The sequence below is a fragment of the Clavelina lepadiformis genome, chromosome 7, assembly GCF_947623445.1.
Source record: "Clavelina lepadiformis chromosome 7, kaClaLepa1.1, whole genome shotgun sequence".
Lineage (NCBI taxonomy): Eukaryota > Metazoa > Chordata > Ascidiacea > Aplousobranchia > Clavelinidae > Clavelina > Clavelina lepadiformis.
In genome coordinates, this window is record NC_135246.1 from 18,988,579 (window position 1) to 19,005,791 (window position 17,213).

A 17,213-nucleotide genomic window follows, 5' to 3' on the forward strand; every position below is an offset into this window, starting at 1 on the left:
AAACAAGTTATCATGGGGCTGTTCGAAGAGAACCCGCTGTTCATAAACAAACTCTTTGTCCTCGATCTTGGATCTGCTTCGCATAAAACTAAGAAGAAGGTTCGTGAAAAGATCACAGAAAATGGCGGAACCATCTCATATATTTTGACAAAGAAGGTGCGTTATAGTTTGTTGACAAAGCAGAAAGGTGTTATGTGACACTTTATTTGACAAGTAAATTTGTGCTTAACTCTATATATATACGTATGCCTGTACACCAGTATATGAATAAGGTAACTTACATGAATAGAAAAAATTGCCCTACAAGCCTTAAAGTTTTTACGTTGTACATAACAGTGTTCTTATTCAGAGTCATTTTGTTGTGGTCCCACACAGCAAAGGAATCCGGGTAGATACATACAAGACTCGAAAAGCGCAACAGCTTGAAATTCCAGTTGTGTCGCAGGATTTTGTGTTTGATTGCGTCGAAAGAAATTGCATTGTTGACACAGACCAGTATTGTGCTGCTGGATTAACAAAAACTGACAAATTTAGCAAAGGAAAAATTCAGGGTAAGCAAATAACTCGAAGTGAAAGGAGTAATTATATCTATTAATCTTTTCTTGTCTGCCACAGAAAACATTCTGTTCATACTTGATCCAAATACATGAGTCATCCCAATTGTGTTTTATTGTGACGTAATAAGAACCGCCATCCTCGTCATAATTAAGTGATAATTTGCATTTTTGACCACTAACCTATGGCAATAGCTGCTTAACTGCTACATATTAGTACAAATCCTTTCACCATATTTACTGACAACTACTCTTTGATTTAAGGCCAACTTGTTTTTGGATTTGCTCCTCACTGCAATAAATGAATATATACTTAACATTTATTGAACGTTTTACAATTTGCACAAATTAAGATGGTATTTTTATAACTTTAGTGTCAAACTGGGATTCATTTTCTGGAAAAAGTCACACCAAAACCAAATTGACTTCCACACAAATACAAGCATTGGCATCACGTCGGTATCAAAGTCATGCAAAAGATTGCCCAAAGTTTTCAGAAAATTTCAGTATCGTTAAATTTGCAATTCTACAGGTGCATTTAATTTCAAGGTTTATTCCATTCATTTTCCACGTGATTAAGAAACTAACAAGAAAAATTCTAAATTTTTAATAAAATGTGTTGTAATGCCGGGCATTAAGCGAGAATGAAAATATTTATCAGAATTTTATGCTAATCTGTAATTACAATGACTATTATCATCATGATGTTTCAACAATCACAACAGTTTCTTCCACTTTAGGGTGCAAAGCAAGGAAAAAACGCTGACAATACCCAGATCTTGTGCATTGTGGAAATGCATGTTCCCGTTGCATTGAAAAGTGAAGCAAATCCAGCCAACTACGTCAGGATATTGGAGCAATCTTGTGAAAAGAATTCATCGATTGATGAAGTTACCAAAAAGCAGTCATTGGAATACTTCTTTGACAGGTTGAGTCAACCGTTTACACATTTCCGATGTTCTATTGTTTCCTGTTGGTTATTGTTGATGCAATTTATGCATAAGCTGGTGCGTGCATAAACCTGACACCGGGCTATATAATTATAATGATGTTGTTTTTGATTTCTTGTTGAAATGTTGTTTTTGACACTTTGTTTTGCAGTTGCACCAAGGCGTTGACCTATATGCAGTACTTGGTGAATGAAAAAGTTGCAAAATTGCACTTGGTGGTTGTTCATCAAATGCCGTCAATAAAACTTGGCTCTTCAAAACTGAGACAAGTAATGATTTTTTTTAAATTTACTCCTCAAGTTTATACTCAGTGTTGTTTTCGTTCTTTTAAAAGAGAAGCTTTTCTGGCTCGGAAAATAGGTTAAGTTTTGTGTGAATACATTAAAGACACTGAAAGCAGCAATTGACATAATACATTGACATAATACATTTGACATAATACATCCCAATACACTGTCTACTGTGAAGTAGCATAGGGCACAGCAATTACTACAGAAAGAAACATTTAAATTTTGCTGCAGTTGTTTTATTATTGTCTGGTTGATTTTGTAATGTTCCACGAATGTTTCATGACATATCTGTGTAATAAAAAAGTCAGGCAAAATTTTCATTATCATCTCTAACCTCATCATCCTTTATCCTCAGATGCTCGATGAGATGGGAGCATCTGGTGGTGTGCTTCATCCTGAAGTGACAAAGTTGGTTTACGGCATTGCCACTCTTGCGTTTGGTGAACTTCGAAACGGTTTGAGCCACAGAGATGTTGCAAGCATCACTCCTGATGAGGTGTTCTAGTTGCTGGAAAACTCATTTAAGTTTGTCCTAGAAACAATATAAAGTTTACAAATAGAATAAGTTTAAGTTTGCCATGGAAATACTATAAAATGGAATTTCTGACTTTCACCAGATCACCAAGGCAGTTGTCATCCTGATGAAAATCCGGAAATCAATCGACAACAACATGGACACGTCCGACTTGTCTAACGACTTTCACTCTCTTCTTTCCCTCACTGGTCCTTGTGAGGTCATAAACGACAAAAAAGTTTTGTCTCGGAAACAAGACTTTGTCCAGGTTTTCATTTGATATTTTTAAAACCGTTGCGGATAAAATTGTTCTGCGGTAATAAAAAAGTTATCAATCCCATAGACATGATATTGTGTGTTGCGTGCAGCTTCTGAAAGATACGATGCTTCTCTCCGAGAGTACTTCGAACGAAATTATGACATCACTGGGAAGGAAAGACAGAAATGAAGACGATAAGTTTTCTGTCGTCGCTCCTTTGTACAAAATGTTCAAGAGCGCCATCGTCTGCTTAGAAGATGATGATTCTGAATACATCGACATCCTAAAACTTCTCAGGAAAGAAACTGAATCGAACAGGTAAAATTTTATTTATTTGATGCTGTAATTGTAAACCAGTCTTATCTAGCAGTTGTAGTGTGTGCCGCCTGGGCCATGTTATTCATGCTTCGATGTTTATAATTTCAAGTTATAGCATTTATTTTAAATACGTTGAAAAGTAGAAGAGTTTTTTTTTGATTTTCCGATATTTTGACTATTCTGAAACAGTAATTTTTATAGTAGTTTGAAAAAATTTCATATTATTTGTGTTGAGTTTAGCGTAGTCTTTACCAAAAAAACAGTTCAGCTCACGTAAATGCCATTATTTTTAGCTTTCAAGTGAGGAACATTTTTCGAGTTCATCGTGGCATTGAAGATTCAAATTTCACACAATCGCTTCAGCCCACCAGGCTTCTCTTCCACGCATCAAACCCACAGGTGAAAGTACAATTGCTTTCATTCGTAATGCAACTTAGTTTGTGTGGGCCTCCATTTAGTTTTTCTGCTTTCAAATGCGTGGTTGTAATCGAGTGTAGAACAACCAGTGGAAGTAGTTTTGAAAAATTTTTTTATCAGAACTTTATCGGGATCTTATCTCGGGGCTTATTACCCCCTCTAGTGGTTGTGAGTGAGCACGGAGGAGAAAGAAGTGATGTCGGGATGCTTGGAAACGCCATTTATTTTGCCGATGACGCAAGGTTCGTCAGATCAACCAACAGATTCCTGCTTTAGTTGAAAGTGTCACAGAAAATCTTAAATTGTTTAGAAGATAAAGATAAAGTTTTAATCTTCTGGAGTGGAACCTTCTAAATTTTTAGCGTAGAATATTTTCTTAACAAACAATTTTCTTAATAAACAATTTTTGAATTTCTTGATTTGTAGGACGAGTCTTCAGTTTTCAAAAGTTAATCCTGTCACTGGAACACGACTCATGCTTGTCAACGAGGTTGCGCTAGGACATTGTCATGACTACAATAGACATATGCCATCGCTCACTTGCCCACCAGAGGGCTATGACAGTGTACGGGGAATTGGGCGACGAAATGATCCGAGCTCGGAGTTTGAGAATAATGAATACGGGATATACAACGTGGCTCAGCAAAGAATGAGGTCATTTTATGGATGTTTTTGATTTGAGTGGAAACTTCATTTCAGACTGAAATTTTGAACAAGGAATTTTTTAACATGCTACAAATCAGTGTTTTTGAATGTTCACATTGCTGAATATTTTGTTTATCACTTCAGTGTACCTTGCCGACATTGTTAGTACTGAGTGTGTAGAAAAACTGTTGAAAAAAAGAAAAAACCTTGTGCGAACATGCGATCAGTTTAACAGATTATTTACATTGATTTTTGTGTGCAAAATGCTCCCATTAGTTAAAATACTCACGTATCAAATTATTGAACAATGCTATGAAAACCGTCCCTCAATATATCCTGGTATTTTTTGGAATTAATTGTTAGCTTTCTTTTTGCAGATACTTGATAGAGTTTGTGCTCCCGGATGACAAGGTATGTCCAATAAGTTGTCCTCCTGCCAGCCTAGATATTGTGAACAAGATGGAAGGTTATGAAATGGTGGGTATTCTGGGTTCATGGTTGTTGGAAAAAACTTTTAAATTGTTACGATGTTTATTAAATGTTCAAAGTCGTGTTTGATATGTTTTTAAAACTTATTTTCTGTCAGTCAAGGCATCAAACAAGGTTTAAGCCCAAATAACCATGGAAAATTTATATGCTTAACTCTCCTACTGTTTTGCTGTTTTTTCATCAATGTCGGGATGTGTAGTTCGCTCCATTTGATTTCTTTTTGTTTTTGTTTATCACCCAACCAACCTTACACAAACACAATCTGCAAAACAACACAAAGTAACTTAAGCTTAAGTCTAATGTAGAAAAATATTCAACTTCTATCTGAAGGTGGATTTCATTGACATCGAACTCAGAAGCGATCCACTGGACAAGGTCAAGCCTGGTTTGCTCATCAAGCATGAAGGAGAAGAAGTTCAAGTCCCGCTGCGGGAAGTCCATGTCAGAGCCAAGATGATGGACATGGTTGCTGAGGTTGGAATCTATGTCATTGTTAATTTCGTGTAATATTAATAGATATCATAAACTTGCTATTGTTCTATGGTGCTTGTATTTGGTATGGTTCATTTTTTATGGATATTTAGATTTCGTTTATGTATAGATTTAGATTCTGTTTTGATTCGTCATCTTTGGTGAAGTTGAGAATACCGTGTTCAGTAAAATATTCAAACCTCAGTCTTACATGTCAGTTCTCAATTCTTTGAACAGGTCGTTGTCATGCAAGCTTATGCAAATGACTCAGATGCGGCCGTTGAAGCAAAATACGTCTTTCCACTCGATGACTCTGCTGCTGTTTGTGGTTTTGAAGCTTTCATCAATGGAAAACACGTTGTCGGCAAGGTTTCTAATTATGATGCAATATCCTCATTGAAAAATTATCGCAAAAGTCACGGCCATTTACTTTATGCAAATAGAACCACAGTTTTGTCTGTTAAAATGTCCACCAAGGAAAATGCAACTTTTATCGTTCTCATTTAATTCAAATCTCCATAAGGAAACTTTGCAACATTTGAAAACTTTGTCTTTTTGTTCAAACTGAAACCATAAAATTAAAAAAATCAATTTCATCTTGTCAACATCAGTTAAAATCTTGGACCTTTTCTTGAAAGACCGGATGTAAAACCTTCATCTTTTACAGGTCAAGGAGAAGGAAGTTGCTCACAAGGAGTACCGGGAGGCAGTGGAAGCTGGACATGGAGCTTATTTAATGGATGAGGAAAAAGCCGTGAGGATAATTTACTGTTTGTGCACAATTTTTTCTTTGTGTATTTATGAGCTTACATGCATATTGCTGCGGTCTATTTGTGTTCTTTAAGATAGATGAGCTTTGCCGGATTTGTGATGTCATAGCGGAAGTGTTTATTTTTATAAAAAAATTCCAAAACAGCAGTTTAACAAATTTTTAATCTTTCAAATCGAATGTTGTTTCTATTTTTTCTCTACGAAGGATGTTTTCACCGTCAGTGTCGGGAATCTTCCTCCAGGAGCAAAAGTTCTCATAAAAATAACCTATGTTGCCGAGTTACCCGTTATCCCCGGCACCGATGGATCATCGGATTCGATCCAGTTTTATCTTCCAGCCTCAGTAGCGCCATCAGTGAGGAACGACATGCTGATATCCGGTCCAGTCACCCAGACAATGACGGACAGAGTCACGGCTGACAGAGGTCAAACGAGGTGGCCAATCAATTATTTTCGCATCGAGCATTTTGAGTTTTATTTCATTTATGACCCTCCTGTTGGAATGAGTGGTCTTTTTGCTCTCTGGAGTTGCTGATTTGTTCTCACCTTTAGTTTTATGTTCTTTCAGCGTCACGTCATTGGTTGTGTCGGTTGAAATGCCGTTTGATATTCGCAAAATTGAGTCACCAACTCATAGAGTTCATATCAAGGTCGGTGTCATCGGAATCTAAGCGGAGCCATTATTTGAAAAAAAATTCATTTTAATCGTGTTGTCTGATGCAGTGAGAACGAATACAGTTTTGAAAAGTATCAGATCTTGCTTTTCACAGTTAATCAACATGGTCTGATTTTTGTGTTTGCAGAAAACTGCTGCAAAAGCTTGCGTACGTCTCGCGCTAAAAGAAAATCTGGGAGACAGGGATTTTCGTTTGTTGGTGAGTCTGGCTGAAATTCATGTTCCGAGAATGTGGGTAGAGCGCCACCCGGAAGACTCAGACAGTCAGGTTCGAATTTGTGAATTTTGTGTTTTATTCTATTCTCAGTTTATTATAGCATATTCTAAAGAGACAAAAATTGCTTTATTATGAAAAGTTTTTTTTTCTGGTGATTGTTATGTATGTTTCATAAAATAATATGCTTGTCAACGTGTCCATAACTACTGGAAAAGAAAATAAGTCTTTATGAAAACACTTCTGGTTTTCTTGCAAAAACCATTTCATAATTTCTTGTATAGATTTGTGTTACATGTGTGTAATATTGTTGCTTATATATTATTTACTATATATTTATGTTATGGTATCCCAATGTTCCAGGCATGTATGGTTGCTTTCTATCCCGAATTTGATGCCAAGCCAATATCAGATTACAAGGCGGTTATCATGTTGGACATGTCACGGTCAATGGCAACAACGCCACCAAACAACCTGGAACGTGAAGTAAAAAAGGTGAAATAATCAGCAATAACCACCTCAATTAGCTCGGTTTTAGGGTTCAATGAAAGCTTATTTCCAGTGCTTTTATGATTATTTTCTGCTCAGTTGGCGTTAATGATAGTTGCCAATCTTCCTCAATGCTGCACAATCAATGTCGTTCGTTTTGGTTCAACGTATCAGGAATTATTCATCCTTGAACAGCCGCTCAGTGATAATATTATTCGAGAGAAGTCGGAGGCATTCATCCAGGTAAGCGATAACTTTTCACATAAAACGGAAAAAAATTAAAAGCTAATATTTTTGTAAACATCAGCTTTTTGTGTTCTTTTAACTCCTGAAATGTCTCATCCTGCTGTGTTGAAATCATGCAAATATTTTTCATTTTGATGTAATACTTTTTAGGACTTGTCGTAGACTAAAGCAAATATTTACTGCATGAAGATTTCTATTGATATGTTAATCAAGGTGGAGACATAGATTGATCCATCGTCACTTGTTCAGCATCAATCAACTTTTATTTCTATTGAAGAGAATTTTAAATATTTTCCTAAAACGAAATGTTTTGCAGCAATGTTCTGCTTTGATACTTGGTTCATCCGATGCCTGGCGACCTTTGACCTCGTTAGCGAACATCCAAAACTCGCCAGGTCATTCCGATCAGATCACAAACATATTCCTGCTTTCCGATGGTCACCTCAGTGAAGAGGGGGTCCTGCTGCAGCTCTCCGCATCACTTGGAGGAGGAGGAAAGGATGGCGGCATCACCCGGATATTCACGTTTAGTGTTGGGTGAGTTGATGCTGTAGAAGTTGTTTCATTTTTTCTTGCCGTGAACTTTTGAACTTCACTGACCCTTCACTTTTATACGTGACATTTGTAGCTCAACTGCCAATCAGCATTTGATGAAGGGCATTGCGACTGCATCTGGTGGCGCTCATGAGCATTTCAGCAGTGACTCAAAATCGAAATGGCGAGGCAAGGTTTGTAAAGTGAATTGCAATAACATTGGCATGATCTTGTGTAAAGTGTTCTTTTTTATCTTAAAAGAAAACATGAAATATTACAACCAGTGTTTTTGCTTAAACTTTCGTAGCTTTTGAATTTTGAATTGGAGGTGGAGATGTTTTCTATATTGCAGTTGTTAGATAATTTCTAAAGATTACCTGAAGTTACTATAAACTTTTTCTTTTCATTGCACCAACGTTGGCAAATGAATGATGTTTTGCCACCAGCTTGACAATAAAAGTTTGAGAAAGTGACAATGTGACTCATAATTGCATGCAGGTTAAAAGTCAGTTGGAAAAATCCAGTCAGCCACTGCTGACAGATATCAGGATTGAATGGAAAAGGTTCGATGATGCTTTTATGAACGCAGAAATCGATTTTCCGATACAAGCTCCGGAAAAAATAAAATCTCTCTTCAATTCGTCACGCTTGGTCGCATACAGTTTCATACCTCACTGCACACAGGTAAATTCATGCAACTGCCTAATATGGTCATGAAGGAAGTTTTAATGACTGTATTATCCTGTCATAGGCAGAATTGTTTGCAAAAGTTTGTGGAAGTGAAATATCAGCTGTTGTGTCGACGTCAGATTTGAGCATAACAACCGGGAAGGTGATTACAACATCATTCCACTTTTCCTGTTTCATTTATTTCTCAGTATATCAATAGTTTGTGTATAATTTTTGCTATTTTTTGAATTTGCTAACATAAATTTTAGTTGTTTAGTTTTGAAAACGATAGATTAAACAGGTACAATTGTGCATGTATGGCATTGCAAATATGCAAGAACATTTCTTGTTGAGTGTATTTCACCTCTAAACGGTTAAAAAAGCTGTCATTGTTTTCAGACTCTTCATCGACTTACAGCTCGAGCGATGATCCGAGATTACGAAGACGGAGCGCACGATGTTGATCCGTTGCTCCGTGACAAGATAAAGACGACACGAAAACCTCACATCATCGAACTGAGCATTTCTCAAGATGTTGTTTCTCCTTACACCAGCTTCGTCGCCATTGAGAAGAGAGAAGAGGTGGAAAGGTTGTAAAGATTCAAAACTGATCTCTTTGAACTGAACGGTGTTTGTACTTGGAATAGGGTGAAGATTTAACAACCAACGAAGGTCCGACGATAAATGAGCTCGTAGCGATTGAAGATGTCGATGTCATCCCTGAGGTGGCATGGGAGGAGGAGGTTATAGAGGAAGACGTCGTAAGATGATCGGATACTTTTATTGAGTTGATTTATCTTAGTTAATTAATGTCAAGTGTTTTATTCTTATCATAAGTCAGAAGTATTTTATCGATAAAATTCACATTAACTTGTTCAAGTCCATGCTTCATGCACGGCACGAGATACTTTTTTGCCGTGAATGTATCAGCTATGTGTGTTGAGAGATTGTACTTGTCTACGTCAAACCATTATGCAACAAAATGTCATTCAATGCAGCCCATTTTATACCCGAACGTAATCTCTGACTCCAGTTAATTAACCTGCTGCGTTAATAGCCCTTGTACTTTACCAGTCTCTGAGCCGACACAGTAACAACAATCCGACTTGTCAGGTTTTTTTTTATTCAGGGCTTCGCAGCTTACTGGCTAGCTTGGTCTTATACAACTCATCACGGTAATAAATTGAAGTATTAATATATGCTCAAAACAAAAGGCGGTAAAACATCATTATAGAATTTCTTATTTTGCGTTTACACTCTCCCAAAACACAGTGTGCTAATGTCCCAAACCAGTTGCCGAATATATGGCGTTATGGTTTATCGTTCTTTCAGTTTGGTAAATGTCTGAGATTGATTGTAGAAGTCATAATGAATAATTTAATGAGCGGAATGCTCCAACTTGACATTTGCAGGTGATGATGCACCATCATGTAGCACTTAATGCAGTCATTTATCATCAGTTCTAGTCTAGCCGTTACATTTTACATGCAATGTTTGCCTTACATTGCGTAGTTTTTTTAAAAATTGATCGGTTTAAAAATCTGAGATATATTTAGACTCCCATAGACAACTTGAGGAAGGAATTAGAAGCGGCTGAGGTGTCGTACGGAACTTCAGTTTTCCAATCTCAACGCCACTTTGAAAGTGCAAACGATCTAGCAGACAGTTTGTGTGATGTTGAACGGAAGGAAGCAGAGATTTGGATAGCTGCAACCAGGTCAAAGTTAAACATGGAAACCAATCTACCATGTACGTTAGAAAATTTGCTGTTTGCCTTACAGATTGTATTATATTTTTAAGCATTGCAAACGTGTAAAGTTATTGGTTATTATCTGTATTTTAGGAGATGTTTTTATCGTTATTTGAATTATAGTTTGTCAATCTCTTGTAGACATTTGTTATTACAACTTTCTTGTTAGTACTTTGTAATTTTTATTTATTACAATTGATTTATTGCTTTAAAAATCAAACATATTTTGTTTCATCCCATGTAACTTTGCGCTTAGATTGACAATTTTCTTGTCGATATTTTTCCAGCTGTTAACAGCGACATGGTCAAATTGTTGTCTAAATCAGAAAACAACGAGGAATTACTTCGCACTTTCGCCACAATTTTGTCAACGCACGACATATCCGAATGGTGTCTTTGTTCGGCCGAGTCAAAGGAGATAATTCCGATGGTGACCCTTCTCTTGGCTTCGATTCGCAAGTTAGATATCACTGATCTCACTGATACTAAGATTATGGAATGGAAAAATCATCTAAATAAACTATCGTAAGTATCCTATCTTTGATTGTCATCGTATTTGTCGTCCATTATTGTTGTATCGCATTAAAATTAGAAGCAACTTTATTTTTCAAACACATAAGTAGGTTGAATAACTTTTTCTCAGCTGAGATAGTTATTACAATAGACCTGTTAATTACTTTAAATATTATTATTATCTTATTCATATTAAGATATTTTGTTTGTAAAACTAAGAACTTTCAAATCCAGCAATTTCTTTCGTTTGCATTTTTAGTTCTTTCCAAACCAGTGCAAAACTATTGTGTAAGAATGAGAATTTATGTGACTAGAGTTTGTGAATTTCCTTATTTAATTCTGCAGGGATCATGTTGTGAGCTCAGATGAAAGATATTCTGAACATGAAAGATCGTCATCATCATTTGATTTTGATTCAGCGGCTATGTGGGGTCTGTCTAGTAGTGCTTCTTATTCAGAGGCCTCTTCTTCACACTCCGATCCTTCATCATCTTCCCCTCTTAGAACTAATTACCGACAAAGTCGAGCTCCGCACGATTCTGAAAGCTCCGATGATGAAATGGGATTCTGTGTGGTGGATTGCTTCATGGATGTTTGTCCCACTCCGGTGGTCATTGATGCAGGAAGCGACTCTGTGAAGTTGGGTTACGCTGGGAAGCCTGCTCCGGAGGCTTCCATCCCGACCATCGTTGGAAGACCGCGGCACAAAGGTGTGATGGTTGGTATGGGACAGAAAGATTCTTATGTTGGGTCAGAGATTGATGACAGCAGAGTTAGAGAATTTAGCCCGGACGCCATTTCAAGTTCGAAACGTTTCAAGAAGATGAGGAAGAAATTAAGTGCTTTCTCGAAAGCATCTTCAGCTCGAGATGTGGTGCCTGATGGCAATAACAGAAGGTCAAGATCAAGAAGCAGATCCAGGGAGAGAAGAAGCTCAAAAGATTCACCAAATGTGGATTATCTTCGAGATATGATGTCGAACGCGATGAGTTCAATGCTGCAGCGATCAGCTGATGATGAACTGCAAGATAAATCTTCTCCAGTTTACATCCCAACAAGTCCAAGTTTTGCTCAAATTGAGAAATTGGAGCCAACGGTTGAATGTGATTTGTTATCCGATGAGCCGCTGGAAGCCCAGACGAAAGATATTTCTCCATGGAAGGCTCTAAATGCAGAAGACAAGTTGGCTGAAGGTCCGGCAACATTCGGTGCTGCACAAGCTCACACCAGGTTTAATGACCAACCACTGTCGCCACCAAAAGCAGATTTATCCTCAAGTATACCAGCCTTATTTCTATCCTCACGCCGTGTACAGGGTGATCCTGTGCCTGGTCTGACTCAGTCTTTTGGTGTCCGACCGCCATTGGCAGGAGGGGTGTCTGGGCAGTTGTTTGGGGCTTCTTCGCAGAACCAAGTAGTATTTGATAACTCAAGCGTTTCACAATCGTCAGGGAATTTCGGGGGATTTGGTGCATTACGTGCAGCAAACATTCCTGCTGGGCTGTTTGGAGCCAAATCACGATCTCCGACCCAGCATGTTAATTCTTTGGCTGCACCGCATTCACCACCAGCATCTTTGGAGGAAGAGTCCATGGAGGTATCGTGGGAATCTGCCTCAAAACCTGTGCAACCCCAACTAGAGAGTGACTTGTTATTTGATGTTTCTCTGGCTGCGCCACCACCACCTCCTCCTCCAACATCTTTCTCATCTGATGTTCCACCACCTCCTGGAGCCTTTGCCCCTCCACCTCCACTAGCCCGAGGATTCAGTGGATCATCATCACGACGGCCTCCACCGCGTCGTAACCGATTATCACCACAAGAAAGAGAGACCAGGTTATGCGAAGAAACGCCAGAAATTGCGAATCAATATCGTCCTCCAGCCGCGACTACATTCAATGCTGCATCATACTATCCACAGAAAACAATGCTTACCAAATCCATAGAGAACTTTACTCCACCTCATCCTAAGCTGACTGAGGAACCAGACTCACTCAAGGCGTCCACATCACCGAGTGTAGTGTCAACACCAGCATTAGAAAGCATATTTGGAACAGAAATTTTTACAACGACACGGGCACGACGAAAGACCTCTTTATTGGCTGAATTGTGTCCAGATAAACAGAAACTATCCGTGGAGAGTAATCGTCGAATGCGAAGGTCAAGACGACGTTTAACAAGCGTTGCAGGAAACTGCCCAAGCATCATCGGAGAATTACTTAACTTGGCACCGCCTAATCCTTCTCAGTTGCTGACCAGGATTACTGGAGATGTTTTTTCACGTTTATCTTCAGAGGATGTTCGCTTAATGGCCGTAGAACTTGGAAAGTTCGAGCAGGTTCGTTCGACTTCTTTCTATTTATCTTCAACATGAAAGGAAACTTTGTTTTACAGTGTTTTCATGCTTTTTATCACTATATTTTCAATCATATTGTTCACTATTTCTTTCAATTATGTTATGTGTTAAATCTGATATTTAAGACATTAATTTATTTCATACTTTTGTTCAATAATCTTGCCGTTGTCTCCGACACAGGGCCATAGTTTTTGGTTTCTTCCCTTGTCAGATGAGAGGTTTGAGAAAGTAACGGTGAGTTGCAGAAATGTACTCAAGGAAGTTGGCGCATTATCACTGGGTAGGAAAAAAGAAAATGTATAGACTTGTCCTTGCATCATTTATTAATGTTAGTCGTGAATTTCTGACAGGAGAAAAGATTTATGCCACCTTGTGGAAGATGATATGCACTGCTTTTGTGATTTGGGCTCTCCAGGTACTTTGGTCAAATATTAAACATTGAGTATTTTTGTTTGAAAACCCATTTTTATAGCCGGAAGTCATTGGGTGTAATGTTCATTAATACATCATTAAAATGTGGGTTCGCAAACGTAACAATACAATTTTTGATTTCTGCTGGCAGCTTGCAGTCAGTATGAATGTGTTATATAACACCACGGTTGAAGAAATGTTAACGGTTGCTCAAAGTTGGCTCAAGAAACAAGACAGTGAGACTCCGAGCTTACATTTCAGGCTTGAACTTGGTAAGAACTTCACTGTCTCAAGTAAATTTATTGCAGAAGACTTCGATGGACAAAGAAATTACAAAGCTTTTATATTAAATATAAAATATTTTTATATAAATTACAAAGTTGTATTTTTCCTATTTTTGACGTTTGTTATGCCGGAACAAATGACAAAATCACAGTGATGTAACGTAGGGTTTTTAAACTATTTTTGTTCGTGGCCCCTTCATTCTGCTAGGAAATATGCATGTGACCTTATTGTACAGCATATAAAAGGCATAAACCACCCAATCTTTAACGAACCTTCCAACTTTCCTCACATATTGATTCCATTTAATGATGTCATAATCACCACCAAACAAATTTAAAAGGTGCTTCAAACCTGCAACACAGTTTTGATCATAATTATTTAACAAGTAGGCCTGGGAAAAATTCTTAGCTTAATACGTATTAGAAACCTTCTTTGAAATTTGGTGAACTTGTTTCTGCAAAGCCTCCGCAAGACAACATTTTTGCAACTTTAACTTCATATATTAGGTTTAAGAAAGCCCCGATGTAAAGCATCAAAGTATGGAATGTATTGTTCACCGAATGTATAAACCAGTGTGCAATGTTATGCTGTAATATTATTTTTTCTCATCCACAGGTAGCAAATGGGAGGAGGCAGCTTTAAACTTCTTTTCAATGGTTATATCCGACGTCAACGATTCTGACAGTGTCATATCGGAAATGACGAGACTGGCTAAACTTTTGATCAAGAAATAGAGAAAGTCCCTGTCCGGAAAACCTTGATATTTCGACTTACGTTAGAAAAATCAACTTCAAACATAGAATATGGAGTTAATTAACTGAATGAGCTTTCTACTGGAACGATCTTGTATAAATCAAAGGCTTTTAAATCCAGGACGCAAAGTCATTATGTCTGTCTCCAAAACAAGTTTGATCTCAATCTCAGCAAATTGCAATGAAGTCAAACAGCATTATTGTTTGTCATTATTATGATTTTGTGTGTATTTTATCCCACGGACTTTCGTTTGAAATATTATCAAATAAAAATAATTTTTTAAAATTAGCCATCAGATTCAGTGCGATATTTTGAAATGGAAATACATGCTTTTGATGTAGTTTATTATATCACTACTCTCACACTGGTTGTATTTGTACAAAATCTCAGATACCTTACTCATACGTATGTAAATGTGTGTGTAACTGTGTTTAGTAAGTATATTTGTGCAAGTAGTTTGAAGCTTATACAAAGTTTTTAGCAGTAGTTGTAGTAGCATTGTTATCGTATCCTAGGTGTGATTAAATCGCCTATATCTGAGGTGTGATTAAATCGCCTTCCAGACTGTAAACACAGTTCTGGTAAAATGAAGCTCAAGTGTTATCTTATATAATGCCAGATTTAATCTGCTCTTATGCACTTGTTCATTGTAGCCTTATTTTTATGCATTTGTTTATGGTGTTTTAATTTCCAAGGTATTGTGTACATTTCCTAAATTTCTTATCCAGGCACTTGTAAGTTTAAGCTTGATTGTAGTAGGTCTGTATATTTCTGTGTGAAAATTATTTTGAGTTCTCTATCATTGATAATATCACTCAAATAATTAAAATATGCAGCTTGTATCAATCATGTGAATGTCATTACCAGGTGCGCGCTCATATTACTCTACTATTAAAACACTTTGATGTTTTAAACTACTGGTGGTCTTCAACGTTTCTTAAACTTAACGAGCATCTGCTTACCGTACCAAATCCCATATGCATGCATTCTCACTATGTGCTTTGCCAGAAAGCAAAGCAGTTTATTTGCAATCTTCCCTGTAAATTAAATTGTAGCTTTTTATTCGGGGAATTACGTAGTATTTTAAATGGATTGGAATGGCATCCATGCGAAATTTACATACATACTCACTTGGTAAACTTTGAATTTTAACAATGAATCAAATCAGCTTCATAAGATACTATTTACTACTAGACCAGTTAAAAATAGTTACTACACAGCAAGTTACGCATGAGCGAGTACGATTTAAATGGTGTTGCTAATTGTTTGGTCAACATTATTATCACTGCTCAAACATTTCTAATGAACAGGAAAGTTAAAAATTTTTGTAAAGTGACATCTCTCACCATATTATTTGAACACCTAGACAGGATAACAATCTTTTATATGATTTCCACATTTATAATCTAAAAACAGTTGCACGTAATAATTTCATCTACAGACATTTTATCAATCCATTTTATATCAAACAATGATATGTACTATTAAATATACTTGTGACATCATAAAGAAACCTGATAAAAGCTCTAGTGGCAATTTTAACATTCCTCAAATGAGTGCAACAGGACATCGTGAAAGAGCAGACAATAGAAATCATACTCTGACTAATTATGACAGAAATGGCGAGAACACAATGATTTACTGCATAGCAGTAGCGCCGCAACCAATAAAAAGCTAAAAACGGAAGAAATTGCACAGGTAGACAATTCATTGACAAATTAATTTGCAGATCAGTGGTAACACATTAACCCAACAACTTTCAGTTCATGGACTAAGTGCCCATCACAATTTTAAAATCAATTTTTCTCATTTTGGAGAGTTTTCTATTGATTTTATGAGCAGCTCAGTATTTGTAAAAAATATAAATGAAATGCAAAATGTTAGATTTGACCTTTGAGAAATGATCATCATCTTCCTAGTCGCCTTCCTCCTCCTGTCTGCCCTCTTCCTGGTCCACCACTAGGTCCTCTGCTTCTCGGAGGTGCGTTATCTGTCCTTTGCTGACTTGATTTTACAACAAAATACAGTAGTCCGAGAAACAGGAGCCCGGGAAGCCCGACAAAGATGAGCACCAGCAATGCAGCGACCGTCATAATCGGTTCAACTGTGTGCGACCCTATGTTCCATCTTGGTATGCCAACTTGTAGAAGTTTCTGATTCCAGGTATCAAAGATCGTTGGCCCTCCTTGATAGGCGTCGTTTTGTCTGTAGTTGCCCTCCTGTTGTTCATCCCTGTTCACGCCTCCCTAAGAATGTTAAAATTTTGACGTCAGCAACTGTGCAAGTAATGTAAGACATGTGCTACGTAAATGAATCTAACTTTTAAGCTAGATCACAATATTACACATGAAGCATATGTGCTGTTTGCATGAAAACAAAACTGGATCAAATATATGATTCAGTGAACATTGTTTCCAATGAAACTCCCTGTAACTAGTAAACGAAAAAATTGTAAAACACTCTGAAGTGGAATATGCTGTGCAAGATACATGAACTGGTAAATTTTGCACAACATTAGATATTACTTACAATTCTTGAAGTAGAACTGGTTGGAGTTCTTCTAATTCTAGGATCGTCATCCTGCACAATCTCACCATTTGCTAAAATACGAACCATTCTATATGATAACTTTTAGTTTC

The 17,213-nt window shown here is 37.2% G+C and overlaps 2 protein-coding genes across 3 annotated transcripts; one reads left to right on the forward strand and one right to left on the reverse strand.

Moving 5' to 3' along the window:
* Positions 1 to 15,420, forward strand: LOC143466029 (protein mono-ADP-ribosyltransferase PARP4-like). Of its 2 annotated transcripts, XM_076964602.1 has the most exons (33): positions 1 to 156; positions 350 to 551; positions 929 to 1,086; positions 1,295 to 1,482; positions 1,656 to 1,773; positions 2,150 to 2,290; positions 2,412 to 2,576; positions 2,677 to 2,885; positions 3,179 to 3,284; positions 3,423 to 3,544; positions 3,729 to 3,956; positions 4,325 to 4,424; positions 4,767 to 4,910; positions 5,145 to 5,276; positions 5,575 to 5,661; positions 5,884 to 6,113; positions 6,247 to 6,328; positions 6,482 to 6,622; positions 6,932 to 7,063; positions 7,157 to 7,300; positions 7,620 to 7,840; positions 7,932 to 8,031; positions 8,336 to 8,521; positions 8,589 to 8,669; positions 8,906 to 9,088; positions 9,154 to 9,267; positions 10,063 to 10,255; positions 10,544 to 10,781; positions 11,115 to 13,107; positions 13,306 to 13,405; positions 13,476 to 13,540; positions 13,688 to 13,808; positions 14,437 to 15,420. In XM_076964602.1, the coding sequence occupies exons 1-33, from the start codon at positions 13 to 15 to the stop codon at positions 14,553 to 14,555; spliced, it is 6,687 nt and encodes a 2,228-aa protein (XP_076820717.1). In that variant the 5' UTR covers positions 1 to 12; the 3' UTR covers positions 14,556 to 15,420. The 2 variants fall into 2 exon arrangements, with proteins under 2 accessions (XP_076820717.1, XP_076820718.1); XM_076964603.1 differs by lacking the exon at positions 14,437 to 15,420 and having other exon boundaries at positions 13,306 to 13,359.
* A 198-nt stretch (positions 15,421 to 15,618) lies between these two features.
* On the reverse strand, positions 15,619 to 17,212 carry LOC143466032 (protein FAM241B-like). The gene is made up of 2 exons (XM_076964607.1): positions 17,104 to 17,212; positions 15,619 to 16,820 (listed from the first exon to the last, which is right to left on the reverse strand). The coding sequence occupies exons 1-2, from the start codon at positions 17,188 to 17,190 to the stop codon at positions 16,482 to 16,484; spliced, it is 426 nt and encodes a 141-aa protein (XP_076820722.1). The 5' UTR covers positions 17,191 to 17,212; the 3' UTR covers positions 15,619 to 16,481.
* Position 17,213: the final 1 nt, after the last annotated feature.